This window comes from Pristiophorus japonicus, chromosome 13 (genome assembly GCF_044704955.1).
Source record: "Pristiophorus japonicus isolate sPriJap1 chromosome 13, sPriJap1.hap1, whole genome shotgun sequence".
Taxonomy (NCBI): domain Eukaryota; kingdom Metazoa; phylum Chordata; class Chondrichthyes; family Pristiophoridae; genus Pristiophorus; species Pristiophorus japonicus.
In genome coordinates, this window is record NC_091989.1 from 104702142 (window position 1) to 104725237 (window position 23096).

Here is a 23096-nt window from a genome sequence, read left to right on the forward strand (position 1 = left end):
CTACATGATGCCCCTTAGCAACATCATCTGAAAAGACAGCATCAGTTTCCACTTGTATGCTGATGACACCCAGCTCTACCTCACTACCACTTCTCTCAACTCCTCCACGGTTTCTAAATTGTCAGACTGCTTGTCCGACATCCAGTTCTGGATGAGCAAAAGTTTTCTCCAATTAAATATTGGGAAGACCAAAGCCATTGTTTTAGGTCCCCACCACAAACTCTGTTCCCTAGACACTGACTCCATCCCTCTCCCCAAATTCTATCTGAAGCTGAACCATCCTGTTCACAACCTTGATGCCATATTTGACCCTGAAATGAGCTTTTGACCACATATCCCCAGCATAACTAAGACTGCCTATTTCCACCTCCGTAACATCACCCATCTCCGCCCTTGCCTCAGATCATCCGTTGCTGAAACCCTCTCCCATGCCTTTGGTACCTCTAGACTTGACTATTCCAATGTGCTCCAGGCTGGCATCCTACATTCTACCCTACATAAACTTGAGGTGATCCAAAACTCGGTTGCCCGTGTCCTAACTCGCAGCAAGTCCCGTTCATCCATCACCCTTGTGCTCGCTGGCCTACATTGGCTCCTGGTTAAGCAACGCCTCGATTTCAAAATTCTAATCCTTCCTTTCTAATCCCTCCATGGCCTCGCCCCTCCCTATCTCTGTAATCTCCTCCAGCCCCACAACCCCCTGAGGTGAAGGGTCCACAGCCAGCTAGGGAATGGAAGACCAGTAGGAAGAGCAGTGCAAGGAAGGTAGTGCAGGGGTCCCCTGCGGTCATCCCCCTGCAAACCAGATACACCGTTTTGAGTACTGTTGAGGGGGATGACTCATCAGGAGAGGGCAGCAGCAGCCAAGTTCATGGCACCGTGGCTGGCTCTGCTGCACAGGAGGGCAGGAAAAAGAGTGGGAGAGCGATAGTGATAGGGGATTCGATTGTAAGGGGAATAGATAGGCGTTTCTGCGGCTGCAACCAAGAATCCAGGATGGTATGTTGCCTCCCTGGTGCAAGGGTCAAAGATGTCTCGGAGCGGGTGCAGGACATTCTAAAAAGGGAGGGAGAACAGCCAGTTGTCGTGGTGCACATTGGTACCAACGACATAGGTAAAAAAAGGGATGAGGTCCTACGAGACAAATTTAAGGACCTCATAAGTAGTAATCTCGGGATTGCTACCAGTGCCATGTGCTCGTCAGAGTAGGAATCGCAGGATAGCGCAGATGAATACGTGGCTTGAGTAGTGGTGCAGCAGGGAGGGATTCAAATTCCTGGGGCATTGGAACCGGTTCTGGGGGAGGTGGAACCAGTACAAACTGGACGGTCTGCACCTGGGCAGGACCGGAACCAATGTCCTCGGGGGAGTGTTTGCTAGTGCTGTTGGGGAGGAGTTAAACTAATATGGCAGGGGGATGGGAACCAATGCAGGGAGACAGAGGGAAACAAAAAGGAGACAAAAGCAAAAGACAGAAAGGAGATGAGTAAAAGTGGAGGGCAGAGAAACCCAAGGCAAAAAACAAAAAGGGCCACTGAATATAAAGGGGCTGCAGGAGGGGTCAAAACTAAAAATCATGGTTTAAAAACTAGGATTAAAACTCTCTACCTAAACGCACGCAGCATTCGAAATAAAGTAAATGAGTTGACGGCACAAATCATTACAAATGGGTATGATTTGGTGGCCATTACAGAAACATGGTTGCAGGGTGGCCAAGACTGGGAATTAAACATACAGGGGTATCTGACGATTCGGAAAGATAGACAAGAAAGGAAAGGAGGTGGGGTAGCTCTGTTAATAAAGGATGATATCAGGGCAGTTGTGAGAGACGATATTGGCTCTAATGAACAAAATGTTGAATCATTATGGGTGGAGATTAGAGATAGTAAGGGGAAAAAGTCACTGGTGGGCGTAGTTTAAAGGCCCCCAAATAATAACTTCACGGTGGGGCGGGCAATAATCAAGGGAATAATGGAGGCATGTGAAAAAGGAACGGCAGTAGTCATGGGGGATTTTAACCTACATATCGATTGGTCAACTCAAATCGCACGGGGTAGCCTGGAGGAGGAATTCATAGAATGCATACGGGATTGTTTCTTAGAACAGTATGTTACAGAACCTACAAGGGAGCAAGCTACTTAGATCTGGTCCTGTGTAATGAGACAGGAAAAATAAACGATCTCCTAGTAAAAGATCCTCTCGGAATGAGTGATCACATTATGGTTGAATTTGTAATACAGATTGAGGGTGAGGAAGTTGTGTCAGAAACGAGCGTACTATGCTTATACAAAGGAACAAAGGGGACTACAGTGGGATGAGGGCAGAGTTGGCTAAAGTAGACTGGAAACACAGACTAAACGGTGGTACAATTGAGGAACAGTGGAGGACTTTTAAGGAGCTCTTTCATAGTGCGTAACAAAAATATATTCCAGTGAAAAAGAAGGGTGGTAAGAGAAGGGATAACCAGCCGTGGATAACCAAGGAAATAAAGGAGGGTATCAAATCAAAGACCAATGCGCATAAGGTGGCCAAGGGTAGTGGGAAACTAGAAGATTGGGAACATTTTAAACAACAGCAAAGAATGACTAAATAAGCAATAAAGAAAGGAAAGCTAGATTACGAAGGTAAACTTGCGCAAAACATAAAAACAGATAGTAAAAGCTTTTACCAATATTTAAAATGGAAGAGAGTGACTAAAGTAAATGTTGGTCCCTTAGAAGATGAGAAGGGGGATTTAATAATGGGAAATGTGGAAATGGCTGAGACTTTAAACAATTATTTTGCTTCGGTCTTCACAGTGGAAGACATAAAAACCATGCCAAAAATTGATGGTAATAGGAATGTGGGAAGGGAGGACCTTGAGATAATCACTATCACTAGGGGGGTAGTGCTGGACAGGCTAATGGGACTCAAGGTAGACAAGTCCCCTGGTCCTGATGAAATGCATCCCAGGGTATTAAAAGAGATGGCGGAAGTTATAGCAGATGTATTCATTATAATCTACCAAAATTCTCTGGAATCTGGGGAGATACCAGCGGATTGGAAAGCAGCTAATGTAGTGCCTCTGTTTAAAAAAGGGGGCAGACAAAAGGCAGGTAACTATAGGCCGGTTAGTTTAACATCTGTAGTGGAGAAAATGCTTGAAACTATCATTAAGGAAGAAATAGTGGGACATCTAGATAGGAATAGGGCAATCAAGCAGACGCAACATGGATTCATGAAGGGGAAATCATGTTTAACTAATGAATTCTTTGAAGATATAACGAGCATGGTGGATAGAGGTGTATCGATGGATGTGGTGTAGTTCGATAAGGTGCCACACAAAAGGTTACTGCAGAAGATTGAGGTACGCGGAGTCAGAGGAAATGTATTAGCATGGATAGAGAATTGGCTGGCGAACAGAAAGCAGAGAGTCGGGATAAATGGGTCCTTTCGGGTTGGAAATCGGTGGTTAGTGGTGTGCCACAGGGATCGGTGCTGGGACCACAACTGTTTACAATATACATAGATGACCTGGAAGAGGGGACAGAGTGTAGTGTAACAAAATTTGCAGATGACACAAAGATTAGTGGGAAAGCGGGTTGTGTAGAGGACAGAGAGAGGCTGCAAAGAGATTTAGATAGGTTAAGCGAATAGGCTAAGGTTTGGCAGATGGAATACAATGTCGGAAAGTGTGAGGTCATCCACCTTGGGAAAAAAAAGAGTAAAAGGGAATATTATTTGAATGGGGAGAAATTACAACATGCTGAGGTGCAGAGGGACCTGGGGGTCCTTGTGCATGAATCCCAAAAAGTTAGTTTTCAGGTGCAGCAGGTAATCAGGAAGGCGAATGGAATGTTGGCCTTCATTGCGAGAGGGATGGAGTACAAAAGCAGGGAAGTCCTGCTGCAACTGTATAGGGTATTGGTAAGGCTGCACCTGGAGTACTGCGTGCAGTTTTGGTCACCTTACTTAAGGAAGGATATACTGGCTTTGGAGAGGGTATAGAGACGATTTACTAAGCTGATTCCGGAGATGAGGGGGTTACCTTATGATGATAGATTGAGTAGACTGGGTCTTTACTCGTTGGAGTTCAGAAGGATGAGGGGTGATCTTATAGAAACATTTAAAATAATGAAAGGGATAGACAAGATAGAGGCGGAGAGGTTGTTTCCACTGGTCGGGAGACTAGAACTAGGGGGCACAGCCTCAAAATACGGGGGAGCCAATTTAAAACCGAGTTGAGAAGGAATTTCTTCTCCCAGAGGGTTGTGAATCTGTGGAATTCTCTGCCCAAGGAAGCAGTTGAGGCTAGCTCATTGAATGTATTCAAGTCACAGATTGATAGATAAGGGAATTAAGGGTTACGGGGAGCTGAGTCCACGGCCAGATCAGCCATGATTTTATTGAATGGCGGAGCAGGCTCGAGGGGCTAGATGGTCTACTCCTGTTCCTAATTCTTATGTTCTTATGTTCTTATATCTGCACTCCTCTAATTCTGTCCTCTTGAGCATCCCTGATTTTTAAAAAATCGCTCAACCATGGTGGCCTTGCATTTTGTTACCTCGGCCCTAGGCTCTAGAATTCCCTGCCTAAACCTCTCTGCCTCTCTACCTCTCTTTCCTCCTTCAAGACGCTCCTTAAAACCAACCTCTCTGACCTTGCATTTGGTCACCTGCCCCAATTTCTCCTTATGTGGTTCGGTGTCCAGTTCTTTGTCTCATGCTACTCCTGTGATGCACCTTGGGATGTTTTACTACATTACAGGCGCTATGTAATAAAAGTTGTTGTTGTTCTAATTTCCGTATTTGTAAAATTGGTGAATATTAAATCTAGAAATCTAACCAATATTAATGAAATAAGATGGCTCTCTTACCTTTACGTTTACATTTACAAAATTTACAACAAAGTATTGCTGCAATAATCAGGAGCAGCAGAGCTATTGCTCCACAGAGATAGATCCACCAAGGCAAAGGGTCACTGACACCATTATCTGTAAGACACATACAAAACAGAAAAATAAAGTCATTCACTTTCAGAAGGAAAATGACGGTGCAGCAGGTTAGCACTTTCTGCTTTCACCTCTAACATCCCCAGCTCTTTCGGGTGGCTCTATACTGTTTATATTATGAATTCCCCACACAAAAACGGCACACCAACCTTCACACCCAATATTCAAATTAATGCTCCTGGGACATAATGGTTGGTGCCAGAAGTGCCAAACTCATAAAATTACACCTCATGAGCCTTATGTGTAATGATTTAAGAATCTCAATCCAGTTTCTAGTTGGTGTGGGTCAGAACTGTCTTCAATTCAGTCCAGATTAGCAATAAATAATCTCTCAATTGGATGATCCAAAAGGTTGGCTTATGGGAGTGAACTGCTGTTTCCCAGTTACTTTCACTCTTGCCTTAATCTTTCATAATTACCATCTGCAAATTACCATGTCAATTATGTCATGTGGTCCTCAGTACTTACCATCTAAGGTCTGTAATTCAACCACTCAAAAAGGCAGACTGGGACAATGGGCAACACCTGACTCTGGTTCCTCTTATTCGTCTATCCACTGTTGACTGTAGAGCACAACGGTTATTTTATTTTTTGCCCTTTTTTTGTCTTCTGCCTTTTCACTACTGTTGTTCAGATCTGACCTTACAGAGCAAAAGGTCACAAGTTCAACTCCTGGCCTGTGTTAGGTTAGCTAGACAGAATAGCTGTTGAGGTGCTACAAGTTTGGGAGGAGTAACTATGATTCTCTTCGAGGAGCCTAGGGTTACAAAGTAGCTGTGACCATCTTTTGAGTTCTAAATCACAGTGACTCTTACCTCCACGTGGTCCTGCTGGGCAACATTTCGATGTTGGCTAAATGACTGGCCGAGTAACTCAAAATAGGCAGGGTAACCATAACTGCCTCAACCTCTCAAAAAGTTACCGCAGGGCTTTTGAGTAGGTCTCAGCCAGTAAGTCTTCCGTCTTAATGTTGGAGAGTCAAGGGTTACGAGGTAGCTGTGCCATCTTTTGAGTACTAAGTCTCAGTGAGTCATACTTGCACGCGGTCCGTCAGATTGACTGGCCGAGTAAATCAGAGTGGCTTCCCGTAGGAGGGGATAGCAAACCTAAGAAAAATGGTCCGTTTTGATTTCCGTGGTGTTCAAACTGGGATGGGGCCCAGACAAAAGCCCTGTGTCAAATTTGCTGATGGGGGTCAGACAGGGCTGACAAACCAGACTCTGCCAATTAAGACCGTGACCAGGCGAGAGTAAAGACAATTTAAATGCAATCAACAGCAGTTAATCAACTCGGGTTACCCTAGATAGGAAGTCGCCACTATTCCAAGGGATCAGGGGCCACGAAAAGATTCTCCAAGTTGACAATGTCAAAAAGGACACTGGGGAAAAGCACTTCTGTGTTATCAAAAACTGTCCGAGATTTCAAGACCACAGCCCCAAGATGCGGGTATGGAACCAGGTCGGATTCCACACGGAGTGTAAAAAGTTGTATTGTTTGTTATAGTAACCTGTGTCTGTTATAATAAAACTTCGTACGCATCAGTGCGACTCCGTTTCGCCTCTACCTTGGTGGTGGCTTCCATGCTTGGTGAGACCTGTGTTGTCCGCCCATATTCATTAAAGATCTACCCGGTTCTTCCTAACACCCGAGTATCCGCAGCCCTCCTTAGCCTGTGATGATTCGCTGGACTTTGCACCGTGGATAAGCCATGTAAAGACTCGAAATAGGCATTCTTTTAATGTGACCCGTCGCACAACTGTACCCAAATAGCCTCATTGCCGTTCATCCAGGGAGGGGAAAAGAACAGATCAGCCAAAGCTCATGATTTATTTCCAGTGATACTGGAATTTGTGTGTGTTTTGTGTGTGTGTTTGTGTGTGCAACCATGTATGTGTGTGCATGTGTGTATGTGAATATGTGTGCATATGGGTGTGCCTAGGCTGAGAACAGAAGTTGCAGTGGTCTCCATATCCTGAACACACTTGGAGAACGAGCAATTAACTGAGGTACCATGGGGCTTCCAACCACTGTGCAACAGTATCTCAGCAAGAGACAGTGCACCAGGAAAGGAAGAGAGAAAAGGAGAAAAATTGAGTAAAAGTAAGTTTTAAAAGTAATGTAACATCATGTCACTGAGCTCAGCAGCTGCATCTATCAGTCTAAGCCAGCTCCACCGATTTCTGCAAAATCAGCAGCACTGCACACTCTGTTTGGCATTACCCCTGTATTACAGAGCAAAATGTTAATGCAGTGTAAGCGGTGTATACAACAATTTTACACCCTACTAAAGTGTTGCTCCTACCTGCAATGCCGACCGTGTAATTGACCCAAGTTGGACCCGTGAGGGTAGGGTGAGATACCTCACAAATATAAACAGTCCCAATCTGAATAGGCGGTATCTCTTCCAAATAACTGAAAGCTTCATATAGTCCCTCAGTATTCAGCTCAACGAATTTTGTTACTCCAGTCGCAACTTCTTGACCATCTTTACGCCAAGCAATGGTGTGATCAGCAGGGTAGAACCCAGACGTTTTACACAAACACATTAGAGAACCATTTGCAAACAGGGTTGGAAAAATCTTCAGAGGTTCTGGAGAAGCTATAGAAAAATTAAAAAACAAATTAATTTCTTGAGTTCAATGTTGGGTAGAATATATTGATATATTCCTCTTGGTATAATTTAACAATATTGCAGTAGTGCTTTACTTATTAATATTTAACTGCTCCACAGTTCAGAGAAACTGCTTGCTGATGTGATCGTGAATTACTTTGTATTCATTTTCACAGCCTGGATGACTAGGAGAACATTCTGACATAAGCAATAAAGTAAGAGAAACTTGGTGTGTTCATAACACGCTGTCATGTAGGAACAGTGCATATCACATGACAGCACCCTCACCTCTGAGACAGAAGGTTGTGGGTTTAGGTCCCACTCCAGAGACTTGAGCACAAAGAAAATCTATTCTGACAATCCAGTGCAGTACTGGCATCTCTCAGATGAGCTTTAAACCGAAGCCCCATTGGCCCTCGCAGATGGGCGTAAAAGATCTTATCGCACTATCTTCGAAGAAGAGCAGGGTGCCTTAGCCAATATTTATCCCTCAATCAACATCACTAAAACAAATTATCTGGTCATTATCACATTACTGTTTGTGGGAGCTTGTTGTGCGCTAATTGGCTGCCACATTTCCTACACTACAAAAGTGACTACACTTTAAAAAGTACTTCATTGATTGTAAAGCACTTTAGAATGTCCAGTGGTCATGATAGGCACTATATAAATGCCAGTCTTTCTTTCATACAAAAATGTAATTATCCAAGGGCTCATTGGGTGAAAGCGTTGTTTGTTGCTTCAATCTCTGGTCTGTCCTGGATTAATCATCTTGGGTGGCAACAATGTACTAGGGAGGGAAAATCGAATCAGCCCATTCTTCAAATTGCTACCCAGTAGCACCTGTGGAAGTGGCCACCTGAGAACATCCAGTCAGGATATAATTGGGCTTAATTGTAACGTTCCCTCATACTCATGTCCAGACTAACATATTGGACATTTGAACACTATTGCTGTTGAACAGATAATAGAGAGAAAGCTGGATGATAATGGTAAACAATGTCATCTGCTTCTGTACAATATGTTACATTTAGTTAGTTTAAATTTGAATTAGTTGGGATCAACAAAAACTTTAAATTAGCTGGGACCCTTTTGTCCAGAATATTGTTTTAACATGAATAATAATTGTTAATTTCAACATTTGGTGCACATTGTTGCAGATAAGTTCACAGGAGAAGCCCCAGGACTAGAATCTACAGCACAGAAACATGTCATTCGGCAAAATTCAGTCTATGTTGGTGTTTATACTCCACTCCACCCTCTTCCCACTCTAAAGACCTCCTCCCTTCCTGCTCTATATGTCTCTATTCCGACACTTTCATGTATGCATCAAGCCTCCCCTTAAATGTGTCAATGCTATCTGCTTCAACCACTATTATTTAGCTGTTGGGATATCATGGAGGAAGAGCAATGCTGGTTGCTCTGTGTAGCGAAACTGCAAGTGCGTTCATGTAGGTCTATTTCATATAAGTGCATTACGCATTTACACATTAACCCACAGTATAACGTCAAGGCTGAAGATTGTCTTTGGTCAGAGTTCCTAGTAAAATTGTGAAGGTATCCGTTATGATTTAACTAGAATTACCAACCAGAGGAAATCTTTATGACAACATTTGCATGGTGCTACACATTCCCCCACCACACCACACCATGCATTTTGGCACTGAGCAGCATAAGAACATAAGAAATAGGAGCAGAAGTAGGCCATACGGCCCCTCGAGCCCGCTCTGCCATTCAATAAGATCATGGTTGATATGATCCTGGGTTCAGCTCCACTTCCCTGCCCACTCCCATAAATCCTTTACTCCCTTATCACTCAAAAATCTGTCTATCTCCGCTTTAAATATATTCAATTACCCAGCCTCCACAATTCACTGTGACAGAGAATTCCACAGTTTTACAACCCTCTGAGAGAAGAAATTCCCCCTCATCTCAGTTTTAAATGGACGATCCCTTATTCTAAAACTATGCCCCCTAGTTCTAGATTCCCCCATGAGTGGAAACATCCTCTCTGCAACTACCCTGTCAAGCCCCCTCATTATATTATACTCAATAAGATCACTTCTCATTCTTCTGAAGTCCAATGAGTACAGGCCCAACCTACTCAACCTTTCTTATAAGTCAACCCCTTCATCTCAGGAATCAACTAAGTGAACCTTCTCTGAACTGTCTCCAATGCAAGAATATCCCTCCTTAAATAAGAAGACCAAAACTGTATGCAGTACTCTAGGTGTGGGCTCACCAATACCCTGTACAGTTATAGCAGGACTTCTCAGCTTATGTACTCCATCCCCCTTGCAATAAAGACCAACATTCCATTTGCCTTCCTGATTACTTGCTGTACCTGCATGCTAACTTTTTGTGTTTCATGCACAAGGACCTCCCGGTTCCTCTGTACTGCAGCATTTTGTAATTTTTCTCCATTGATATAAAAATTTGCTCTTTTGCTTTTTCTGCCAAAGTGGTTAACCTCGCACTTTCCCACATTATACTCCATCTGCCAAATTTTTGACCACTCACTTAGCCTGCCTATAATCCCTTTGCAGATTGTTTGTGTCCTCCTCACAATTTGCTATCCTATCCATCTTTGTATCATCTGCAAACTTGGCTATATTACATCGGTCCCGTCATCCAAATCATTAGTATAGATTGTAAATAGTTGAGGCCCCAGGACCGATCGCTGTGGCACCTCACTAGTTACTGTTTGCCAACTGGAAAATCACCCATTTATCCCGACTCTCTGTTTTCTGTTAGTTAGCCAATCCTCTATCCAAGCTAATATATTACTCCCAAACCCGTGAACTTTCATCTTGTACAGTCACCTTTTTAGAGGCACCTTATCGAATGCCTTCTGGAAATCCAAATATACCACATCCACTACTTCCCCTTTATCCACCCTGCTCATTACATCCTGAAAGAACTCCAGCAAATTTGTCAAACATGATTTCCCTTTCATAAAACCATGTTCTTGACTAAATTATACTTTTCCAAATGTCCTGCTACTGCTTCCTTAATAATGGACTCCAGCATTTTCCCAATGAAAGATGTTAGGCTAATTGGTCTATAGTTTCCTGGCTTTCTGTCTGCCTCATTTTTTGCGGTTTTGCAATCCACTGGGACCTCCTCAGAATTCAGGAAATTTTGGTGGATTACAACCAATGATTCCACTATCTCTGCAGCCACTATCTGTTTTTATATTTCTTGCTAGTTTACTTTCATAATCTATCTTCCCTCTCTTCATTATTGTTTTAGTCGTTCTTTGCTGTTTTTTTTTAAGTTTTCCAATCCTCTGGTCTCCCACTATTCTTGGTCACTTTGCATGCCATTGTTTTCAATTTGATACCATCCCTTATTTCCTTAGTTAGCCATGGGTGGTTATCCCTTCTCTTAAAGTCTTTCCTTCTCATTGGAATATATTTTTGTTGAGTGTTATGAAATATCTCCTTAAATGTCCACCACTGCTCATCAACCGTCTTACACTTTTATCTATTTTCCCAGTCCATTTTAGGCAGCTCTGCATTCATACTTTTGTAGTCTCCTCTATTTAAGCTTAGGACACTGGTTTGAGATCCAACTTTCTCACCCTACAACTGATTTGAAATTCAACCATGCTATGATCACTCTTTCCTAGAGGATCCTTTACTAGGAAATCATTTATTAATCCTGTCTCATTACACAGCACCAGATCTAAGGTAACCTGCTCCCTGGTTGGTTCTGCAACATACTGTTCAAGGAAACTATCCTAGATACACTCTATAAACTCTTCCTCAAGGCTAACTTAGCCAATTTGATTTGTCCAATCAATATGAAGATTAAAATCGCCCATGATTATTGCCATTCCTTTTTTACAAGCCTCTGTTATTTTTGGATTTATATTCACTCCATCCAATAGTGTAGCTACTGTTAGGGTGCCTATGGACTGCGCCCACCAATGACTTCTTCCCCTTATTATTCCTTATCTCCACCCAAACTGCATGCAGTATTTCACATGAAACTCAAACTGTTTTTCTAAAATGTTACCTCTTCATATTCATTTTATCTTTCAGCTTTGTATCACTTTGTGTCTTAGAGACATGCAAACGTAATTAAAATACAAAATTTTGAATCCATGTTGATTTGAACATTTTCACAAAACTGGAGGTAAGTGGCCTTAAAGCAGGACAACAGGAGGAATTTTAACTCCCTCTGCCCAAGCAGGGTTTAAAATAGAGCAGCTCTATTTACTGCCCCAATTGCTCTAAAGCACATTTAACCTTTTTGCCGGTAGGTGAGTCACCCCATAATTCAGACAGGAGCTTCAATTATAAATGGCAATTAGGATCCAATGATGTGCATAGGATCCCAATGGCATTTTAATGCATACTGAGCAGAGCACCCACCATGGGCATCCAGCTCAGCAAAACTCGCCAACGAAGAAGTATTTTAAACTTACATATGTTGGGCTAGAAAGAGCAGGAGCGCTCATCTGGACCCCACAAAGAAAGCCTTGGCCTCTGGTGCCTTAGAACCCCCACTTCCCAACTGCAGGTCCCTGCAGAATCCTTCCCCCAAACTTGCACCAGTGACAACTGGAGGCCCCCGGGCCGCCCGATCTATGCCTGCTGGCAGCCAGGCGACTACCTCTTCACACATATTTGCTGCCTGCGGGCAGCTGGTCAGCACAGATCCGTATGAGGCTCAGCCGTTAATATCAGCCAGGCCTCCCGCAGACAATCTTGGGTAGGGAGCCTGCCAGCTTCATGCCCAGGAGTAATGCACTTACCATTCCGCTACCTACAGCCCACAGAAGAAATGTCTCTCTCCCCTCTAGCATTTTATTTCTCCACACTGTGTATTTCATTATTTAATTTCAAAAGTTAGTCTGCAATACTTAGTTTTAAAGACTTGGAGTAATTTTAACTCTGAGCAATGGTATAAAATGGGCAATAATGAATTGGTCGCCCACTATAGCCCCGCCCAATATTTCATTCCATTGATTTCAAAGAAAACAAAATTGGGCTTGGTGTATAATGGGCGGCTTATTCGCTATCACCCATAGGTAAAATTACCCCCTAGAAACTTGTGATTTGCTCATTCATATTCAACCAATACCTAGTGTAATTAGCATCATAAATAACGTGCCTATCATTATATCAATTGCTTGCAGCAAACAGGGAAATGGGTGCCATAGTGGTTTAGGCACTGGCCTTTTTCTTCCGGGATCTGGGTTCAAATCCCACCCAGATTGATGGGATAAGAATACCCTCTGACCGCCAGCTGTGAACGTCCTATGTGAAATGAACATGGAGTCCGTCGAGTTGCTAGTGGGCATGGGTTTACAACACAAAACTGTCCCTAAAGCCACACTAATTGTCACACAGAGTGACCACATTATAGCTGCTATGAAAGATGGAAAAAAATCCACACTGTTGCAGTAGAGGAGTGCTCTTCCGAGATCAGGGCTGGAGCAGATGGTTGGAGCAGAGCAAAGAGAGATTTACTGTGCATTGGCTATGCTGTACCTGATCTGGGAGTGTTTGATGCTAACACTGGATACCGGAAATGGGAAGTGTTCCATTCACCAGCATTAACCTTGATGAGCACATTTTTATTTTTTTTTTTAAATCACAAAAAGAATGCTGAGCTTTGTGATGTTATATTTTCTCAGGAGCTAAAATGCTAAAATATTTGCATCTGCATTGTTCCCATTGTCAGATGAAATTCACTTTACTGTCAAAGCAAAATTTGCATTTATTGAGCATCTTTCACGATGTTCCAAAGCAGCTAACAAAACCAAGTTGTCCACAGAGAGTTCCCACAAACAGTAATGAAATAAATGATCAGTTCTTGATGATGTTGGTTGAGGGATAAATTTTGGCCATGACACTGGAACAACAACCCTGCTCTTCTTCAAATAGTGCCATGGGATTTTTTACAAAGATGTTTTATAATTACATAAAGAACAAGCGGATAACTAAGAAAAGTGTAGAGCCTATTAGAGACCAAAAAGGTAACCTGTGTGTGGAGACGGAAGATGTGGGTATGGTTCTCACTGAATACTTTGCGTCTGACTTTACAAAAGAGGAGCATGATGCAGACATTGTAGTTAAGGAGAAGGCGTGTGAAATATTGGACGGATAAAAATAGTGAGAGACTAACGATTAAGGGGGTTAGCATCTTTAAAAGTAGTTAAATCACCAGGCCTGGATGAAATGTACCCCAGGCTGTTAAGAAAAGCAAGGGAGAAAATAGCTGAGGCTCTGACCATCATTTTCCAATCCTCTCTGGGTACAGGTGTGGTGCCAGAGGACTGGGGGACTGTTAACATGGTACTGTTGTTTAAAAAGGAAGTAGGGGATAGACCGAATAACTATAGGCCAGTCAGCCTAATTTCAGTGGTGGGCTAATTATTGGAACAAATTCTGAGGGACCGTATTAATCGTCATTTAGAAAGGCACAGATTAATCAAGGATAGTTAACATGAATTTATTAAGAGAAGATCGTGTCTGACTAACATGATTGAATTTTTTGAGGTGGTAACAAGAAGGGTCGTGAGGGTAGTGCATATGATGTAGTGTACATGGAATTTAGCAAGACTTTTCATATGGTCCCACATGGCATACAGGTTGGAAAAATAAAAGCCCATGTGATCCAAGCAAAAGTAGCAAGTGGGATCCAACAGTGGCTTAGTGGCAGGGAGCAAAGAGCAATAATCAACGGGTGTTTGTGACTGGAAAGTTGTTTCCGGTGGAGTTCCACAATGTTCTGTACTAGGACCCTTGCTTTTTGTGGTATACATCATTGAGACTTAAAAGTAGGGAGCATGATTAGGAAGTTGCAAATGATACAAAAATTGGCCATGTGGTTGATAGTGAAGAAGGAAGCTGTAGACGGCAAGAAGATAGCAATGGACTGGTGAGGTGGACAAAAAGTGGCAAGTGGAATTAAATCCAGGGAAGCAAGTTGGAATGGCGAACAAGACAAAGAAATACACAATAAATGGTAGGATACTGAGAAATTTAGAGGAACAGAGGGACCTTGGAGTGCATGTCCACAGATCCCTCAAGGTAGCAGGACAGATAAATAAGGTAGTTAAGAAGGCAGACAGGATACTTTCCTTTGTTAGCCAAGTTGAGAATATGAGAGCAGGAGGGTTATGCTAGAACAGTATAAAACACTAGTTAGGCAACAGCTAGAGTACTGCGTGCAGTTTTGGTCACATTACAGGAAAGATGTGATTGCACTAGCGAGGGTACAGAAGAGATTTATGAGGATGTTGCCAGGACTGGAGTATTTTAGCTATGAGGAAAGATTAGATAGGCTGGGATTGTTTTCTTTGGAATAGAGCAGAATGAGGGGCATTTAATTGAGGTGTATAAAGTTATGAGGGGCCTTAGAGTGGATATGAAGGGCCTAGTTCCCTTAGTAAAGAGGTCAATAACCAGGGGGCATAGATTTAAAGTAATTGGGAGAAGGATTAAAGGGGAGTTGAAGAGAATTTTTTCACCCAGAGGATGGTGGGGATCTGGAACTCACTGTCTGGAAGGGTGTTACAGGCAGACACCCTCACCGCATTTAAATAGTACTTGTGGATATGCACTCGAAATGTTGTAACCCACAAGGCTACGGACCTCTTTTTCGGCCAGCACAAACACAATGGTCCAAATGGCCTCCGGTGTCGTAAATTTCTATGATTTCACCTGAGTGGGGTGTCATGCACTTGGTTTAACGCTCTGTCTGTACAGCATTGAACTTTCAGCCTAGATTACATGCTCAAGATCCTGGAGTGCAGCTTGAACTCACACCCAACAGTGCTACCATTGAACCAAGGCTGATAAGTAAGAACATCTGCATCTAGAATTAAAGCAACTCCATGAAACTATAATAAATTAGTCTAGAACCAGGAAATATAGATATAAGATTAAATGTGAGAAATTTGGGACAAAGGGCAGAAAAAGCATGTTTTTTGACGAAGAGGGTTGTGTGTCAGTAGAATAAATGCACTACTGGAGTTAGTGATTCAGGCAGAGACCATGTTAACTTATAATAGTTTGAATGGAGGGTGAAGGAAAGGGGATAATGGGATAATGGCGGGTATTTGAGATAGGGACTACTACTTATGTGCAGAATTTAGAATGACACCGACTAGGTGGGCTGAATGACTTTTTCTCCGTTATGTCTGTCATTCTATGCTATAAATAATTTACTTTCAGCAATATGAAGCAATCTTTAATTAAACAATAGCTTGGTGCGATGGTTAAAGATAGGCTGCCGGGTTGAATGTTAATCTGTCAATTCTCTATATCTCAAGATATATTGAACGTTACGGTAAAAGAAGAATGCTGAGGAAAATGACTGTATAAAAGTCGTCACATTTTTTGCATTTACAACGGAGCTGTTTAACCTCGGCCAGTGACTACTTTTAAACTACATCAGCATCCCATCGAATAATGGAAATGACAAATTGGAAACGATAGCTGGAAGCTAACCAGCATATACTAAGATCATAAATGACAGGACATAGTTTGTATGACAAAATAAATCCCAGGTTATCCCCAATGTGGCCCTGATTCAAATGACCATTAAACTCCAATTTCGCAAAATTGGACCTTGAATTTTCTTACCGAATTACAGTTGGCACCTCTGCTCGTGAGAGCTGTTCCACAGGGGCGCGTCAAGGTTGGAAACGCTAATGTGAGGTGGCTCTGTTCGGACCCGTTGAATTGTCCGTTAATAGTTTGGAAGGAGCATACATTTGAAATGAAGTTGAATGGTTATATGTTTAACATTTAAATACCGCGTTTTCAGGTTTAGAATAATATTTCCTATTGCTTTTCAGGGATCGGAGGGTTTGTTATTTAGATTTAGGACTAATCCAATGACTGTTTCACTTAGACCAGAAGAGTGCAAGCTGAAGCCGGCGGGCCAGATGCAGTGGACGAACCCTTACAATCCTTTCCCCTTTGAGACACTCGCCCTCTTGAAGGCCACTCCTGAATTGACGGCCGCAGCACCAGCACACCTTAAAATAGATGTTGGAACTTAATTTAGGGAGGAATTGCTCTCCTGTTTAATCCTGGAACGTGGGTGTTTGTTATTGTGATTCCTTATATGTTGCTCCAATATACAAAGTGATACAGTTAGACAGCCAATGAGTTGCAATTTGTTATAATAATTTTGCAACAATAGTTAAGGACCACTGGGCGTAATTTTAACTTTGTGCGATCAATGGAAATAAAATTTGAGAGAGTTGTAAAGTGAGCTGTCGATTCGCTATCATCCCTTTAACTAATGCACAAAGTCAAAATTACCCCCACTTTCTTCACAGTCCGACTCCTGAGAGAAACGTCCCTCTGAATGCACAGCGATTTTTGGCGTTTGTTTAAAATAGACGATATTTGATCCGCCGCCTGTTCTACATCTATTCAGCATTTTTTTAAATTAAATGAAGGCAGAAGAGCTAAACATACACTTAATACAGCCTGTGCTAATGAATAGGTCGCGGTAATATTTTTCATGTTTGATTTACAGCATAGATCGTGCAATGACTGCAGTCGGCGGTATGCCATAATCCGGTAGCAACCCGCCATCCCTGAATAATTCTTCTGATCCCTGTGTGGAATTACACAGAGTTTCGGGGAATTTATTCGTTGGTTATTTGGCGCAAACTGGTACATAGTGTCAACCATTTCACTCGAGATGCCTAACCAGAGGAAATCTCCACTCGTGTCTACACCGACGGGAAGAGAGAAATCCTACCCCGGGGCCATTTAGAATGAATCATTGCTTCACCCTCCCGTGGGTTAGGGTATCTGTTAATTGGCTTCAGTTTCGCTGGCAGTTTCTCAATGTATCCTGGACAGCAGCCTTGAAATTCCCAGCTTACTTTCAATTCTGTTTTCATGGTTGTGAGATTCCCTTCCATGGGCAGAGCCACCTTACACTGCAAGACATTGTAACTGAATCCAACTGGGCGGGTATTTTTAAAGCCACTAATCTGCAGAAAACATTGCAGTTTTCCTTACAGAAATCTTGCCCAACAAAGCTTCAATGTTGCCCGGTACGAGTTGAAATATTTTCGATCCGCGGCCGACCAGGCAAAGACTTGGCCGAGGTTTCCGCTTCTGTGCTGCCCAGCCCGCGATTTTCCGTTCGGAAAACCTCGACGAACTGATTTTAAGGGGTAAGAATGAAATGTTTAGATTGTATTTTAATTACCACATTTCATTCTAATGTAAAACATGCAAGACTGGAGGGCAAGTTAGAGATTTCACTGGACAGGAGGTGATGGATAAGAAACGCTCGTTTCATTTCAAATCAACATCCTGTAACTGCCAGAGACGATTGTGGAATGTACTTTAAAAATAACGTTTTATCTTCTGCAGTAAGTGATGTTGAAATAGCTGTTAAGGTAGGAGCCTGCGGTAACAACAGACGAATGCCGAGGTAAGAGATGAGTTGTGAAATATTCAGCTCTCTGCTTTCTTCTCTCAACCTTCACTCGAAGATGAACAAAAGCCCCGGCCTCCCGTAGCCACAGTGACTGATGCTGGGTACAGCTGCACCAAAGTTCTTTCAGCTCCCCAGTCACCGCCACAACGGTCTGCCGTGCACTGCTTAGTCTGTAAGGGTCCCATAATGAAGAGTCGTAAATGAGCAATTAATGGCAATTCGCTTTATCCCACACCGCCGTTCTCTCACTCCATCCCTCTGACGTATCTCACTGGCCCGGTAATCTATCTCACTGGCCCGGTATTCTAGCTCACTGGCCCAGTGCCCCATCTCACTGGCTTGCTAATCTATCTCACTGGCGCAGTGTCCCATTTCGCTGGCCCGGTGTCCTATCTCGCTGGCCCGGTAATCTATCTCACTGGCGCAGTGTCCCATTTCGCTGGGCCCGGTGTCCTATCTTGCTGGCCCGGTGTCCTACCTCACTGCTCCCGTATCCTATCTCACTGGCCCGATTTCCAATATTTGTAGAAACCGCTGAGAATGATCACTCACCCCTTACATTAAGCTTCACTCCGGTACTATTTCCGACATATTGACCTTCCACTCTGCAATAATAGACTCCAGCATCTCCGAAACGCACGTCCAGAAGGCGCAACGTGGCGCTCGCTTTACTCTCAACCTTGAAGTTTCTCCTGGGATCTTGTCTTAAGAATTCCCGCGTACCTTCTTTCCACCAATGGACTGCGATTTTATTTTTATCTCTGAACAGGGGGAACGAGCAGTGAAAAGTCGCGGTCTGTCCTGTGATTATATCGTTTTTATCAAGCCACTGATTCACTGTGGCGTCGCCGGCGGCGGCTGCAAACACAAACATTTATTTACGGAAGGGAGGACACGTGGAAATTAATACTTCGAGAGGAAAACGGGGCAACAACGTCCCCTCTAGTCGCTAAGTGCTGGCGAGCTGCTTTCAGAGTTTCGCTAGCCCCTGCCCTTAAACATATAGCGACCAGAGGAACTGTTAGCCTCCAAAGAACAAAATGAAACTACTTCAATCATAAATAGAGATATCATTCAATGCAATATACATAAACTGTGATTTTTTTTCTTCAGTTTAACTTATAGCTTGTTCTATGTAAGGCTTGTTAAAATGAAAACATTTACCTGTGCAAATAACAGCTAGGATGAGTATAGAGTAAAGTTGAGCTCTTCCAAACATACTGAGCACAGGCATTTGGATCTGAGCACCGGCTGGGCAGCAAACCCGGACTTGGTTTGCGGGGGTGGGGGGAGGAGAGTATTGTTTTCCAGTTAATGTGGTGTGCAATCCAGATGAGCAACACCACCACATGATGTCGCTCTGCCCCCCGCGCAATGGAGAACAAACATCGCACTTGCAGGCTTGCGGTTTCAGTAACTGCGCTGGGAGGTGAGATCTGCAGACCATGTTGAGCGCTGGAAGTTAAAATCGAGGCGTTCTGGTTTCTCGCTCTTGATCTATTCAAGCGATCACATTGTTAATCTGAAGCAGAAATCAAAGGTCACGCCATGCGCGGTGGGTAGAGCGATAAGTGTTGTTCATCTGGTTTCCTGCCTTCGGGCCCGTGGTCCAGTCTCAAGACCCCACACCTGCACACAAGTTGGCTGTAACATTAACAGCTCCACAATAGCTAAACGCTCCTCCACAATACCTGCCTCCTTAACACTGTCTAACTCCCTTACCCGTATCTACAAGCTCAACACCCCACTCCCTCTCCCCCCAGCCTCCAAACAGCGCACGGTGCAGAGGTTAAAGGTGGACCTTGCACAACACGCGAGCTCCTCCCCACAGCCGAAGCCAAAGGAGGTCTGCATCTGATTTGTTCATTTAAAGAGAAATGGTCCCCACAATTAGGATATTTCAGGGACAGCTATTACTCAGGTTTATTCATTATCATAGGCAGTCCCTCGGAGTCGAGATGACATGCTTCCACATTAAAAATGAGTTTTTAGATGACTTAACTCCAATGCGGGAGCTACAGTCTCTGTCGCAGGTTGGACAGATGGTGGTTGAAAGTAGGTTGACTGAAGTGCTGGTTTTTTAAAGTGCTTGGGTTGTCCTGCGCTCCTTCCGCCGTATGCGTTGGGTCTCCGCTTGCTCCCAGCGAAGAGACTCGAAGTGTTCGACACCCTCACGGATTATTCTCTTCCATTTTGAGCGACCTTGCGCCAGGGATTCCCAGGTGTCGGTGGGGATGTTGAACTTCTTCAAGGAGGCCTTGAGGGTGTCCTTGAAGTGTTTCCTCTGCCCACCTGGGGCTTGTTTGCCCTGTCAGAGCTCTGAGTAGAGCGCTTGCTTTGGGAGTCTCGTATCGGGCATACGGACGATGTGGCCTGTCCATCGTAACTGGTTGAGCGTTGTCAATGCTTCGATGCTGAGGATGTTGGCCTGTGCGACAACACTGACATTGGTGCACCTATCCTGCCAATGGCTATGCAGGATCTTCCTGAGGCAGCGTTGATGGTACTTCTCCAGTGCTTTGATGTGCCTGCTGTATATAGTCCATTTCTCAGAAGCATATATGAGGGCAGATATCACTACTGCTCTGTAGATCATGAGCTTTGTGCTGGTTTTAAGGTTCTGGTCTTCAAACACTCTATTCCTTTGGTGATCAAAGGCTGCACTGGCACACTGAAGGCGGTGCTGGACCTTGTCAATGATGTTTGCCCTTGTTGACAGTAGGCTCCTGATGTATGGAAAATGGTTTATTACCTGTTGTCACATTAACTGTTTTAGTGCTGTCCTTGTAGCCGGTGGGCTTGTTACATCGAATGTACAGCACAGAAACAGGTCATTAATAAGAACATAAGAATATAATAGAAGCAGGAGTACGCCATACGGCCCTTCAAGCCTGCTTCGCCATTTAATAAGATCATGGGCTCAGGTCCACTTCCCTGCCGCTCCTCATAATCCCTTAATCCCTTATCGGTTAAGAAACTATCTCTGTCTTAAATTTATTCAATGTCCCGGCTTCCACAGCTCTCTGAAGCAGCGAATTCCACAGACTTACAAACTTCAGAGAAGAAATTCTTCCTCATCTCAGTTTTAAATGGGGGGTCCCTTATTCTAAGATTATGTCCCCTAGTTCTAGTCTCCCCTATCAGTGGAAACATCCTCTCTGCACCACCTTGTCAAGCCCCCTTATAATCTTATACGTTTTGAAAAGATCACCGCTCATTCTTCTGAATTCCAATGAGTAGAGGCCCAACCTGCTCAACCTTTCCTCATAAGTCAACCCCCTCATCTCCAGAATCAACCTAGTGAACCTTCTCTGAACTGCCTCCAAAGCAAGTATATCCTTTTGTAAATATGGAAACCAAAACTGCACACAGTATTCCATGTGTGGCCTCACCAATACCCTGTATAACTGTAGCAAGACTTCCCTACTTTTATTCTCCATCCACTTTACAATAAAGGCCAGGATTCCATTGGCCTTCCTGATCACTTGCTGTACCTGCATACTAACCTTTTATGTTTCATGCACAAGTGCCCCCAGGTCCTGCTGTACTGCAGTACTTTGGAATTTTTCTCTATTTAAATAATAACTTGCACTTTGATTTTTTTCTGCCAAAGTGGATAACCTCACTTTTCACATTATACTCCATCTGCCAATTTTTTGCCCACTCAGTTAGCCTGTCTATGTCCTTTTGTATATTTTTTGTGTCCTCCTCACACATTGCTGATAATACAAAGATGGGAGGAAAAGCAAACGTCGCTACGTTACACTCGGTCCTTTCTTCTGAAGTCGTTAATATAGATTGCAAATAGTTGGGGTCCCAGCACTGATCCCTGCGGCACCCGACTAGTTACTGATTGCCAACCCGAGAATTAACCATTTATCCCGACTATGTTTTCTGTTAGTTAGACAAACCTCTATCCATGCTAATATATTACCCCCCAATCCCATGAACTTTTATCTTATGCAGTAACCTTTTATGTGGTACCTTGTCAAATGCTTTCTGGAAGTCCAAATACACCATATCCACTGGTTCCCTTTTATCCACCCTGTTGGTTACATCCTCAAAGAATTCCAGCAAATTTGTCAAACATGACTTCCCCTTCATAAATCCATGCTGACTCTGCCTGACCAAATTATGCTTTTCCAAATGTCCTGCTACTGCTTCTTTAATAATGGACTCCAACATCTTCCCAGCCACAGATGTTAGGCTAACTGGGCTATAGCTTCCTGCTTTTTGTCTACCTCCTTTTTTAAATAGGGGCGTTACAGTTGCAGTTTTCCAATCTGCTGGGACCTCCCCAGAATCCAGGGAATTTGGGTAAATTACAACCAATGCACCTACTATCCCTACTGCTACTTCTCTTAAACCCCTAGGAAGCAAGCCATCAGGTTCAGGGGATTTATCCGCCTTTAGTCCCATTATCTTACTGAGTACCACCTCCTTAGTGATTGTGATTGTGTTAAGTTCCTCCCCCCCCGATAGCCCCTTGACTATCCACTGTTGGAATATTATTAGTATCCTCTACCGTAAAGAGTGATACAAAATATTTGTTCAGAGTTTCTGCCATCTCCATGTTCCCCATTACTAATTCCCCGGTCTCGTCCTCTAAGGGACCAACATTTACTTTAGCCACTCTTTTCCTTTTTATATACCTATAGAAACTATAGCAATTAAGCCCAATAGGTCGATGTGTCAATGCTCCACACTAGCCTCCTCCCAACCTTATTCATCTAATCTTATCAGCATAACCTTCTATTACTTTCTCCTTCATGTTTATCTAACTTCCACTTAAATGCATCTATTGACCTCAAATACTCTTTGTTTTCTTTTTATTCGTTCAGGGGATGTGGGCGTCACTGGCAAGGCCAGCATTTATTGCCCATCCCTAATTGCATTTGAGAACGTGGTGGTGAGCAGCCTTCTTGAACCGCTGTAGTCCAAGTGGTGAAGGTACTCCCACAGTGCTGTTAGGGAGGGAGCACCAGAATTTTGACCCAGTGACGATGAACAGCAATATATTTCGAAATCAGTAGTGTGTAACTTGGCGTGAAACTTGACGGTGAT

General features: G+C 43.4%; 1 protein-coding gene across 3 annotated transcripts in view; it reads right to left on the reverse strand.

Annotated features, from left to right (window-relative positions):
• Window positions 1-19301, reverse strand: part of LOC139278059 (tyrosine-protein phosphatase non-receptor type substrate 1-like) — a 29164-nt gene extending 9863 nt beyond the window's left edge. For 2 of the 3 annotated variants that reach the window (XM_070896718.1, XM_070896719.1), the window contains exons 1-4: window positions 19197-19301; window positions 18585-18890; window positions 7293-7589; window positions 4856-4972 (exon numbers count right to left, since the gene is read on the reverse strand). In XM_070896718.1, the coding sequence (XP_070752819.1) occupies window positions 4856-4972; window positions 7293-7589; window positions 18585-18890; window positions 19197-19266 (790 nt within the window). In that variant the 5' untranslated portion in view covers window positions 19267-19301. The remainder of the gene's footprint in view (window positions 1-4855; window positions 4973-7292; window positions 7590-18584; window positions 18891-19196) is intronic. The other variant, XM_070896721.1, reaches the window with a different exon arrangement.
• Between the last annotated feature and the right edge of the window lie 3795 nt (window positions 19302-23096).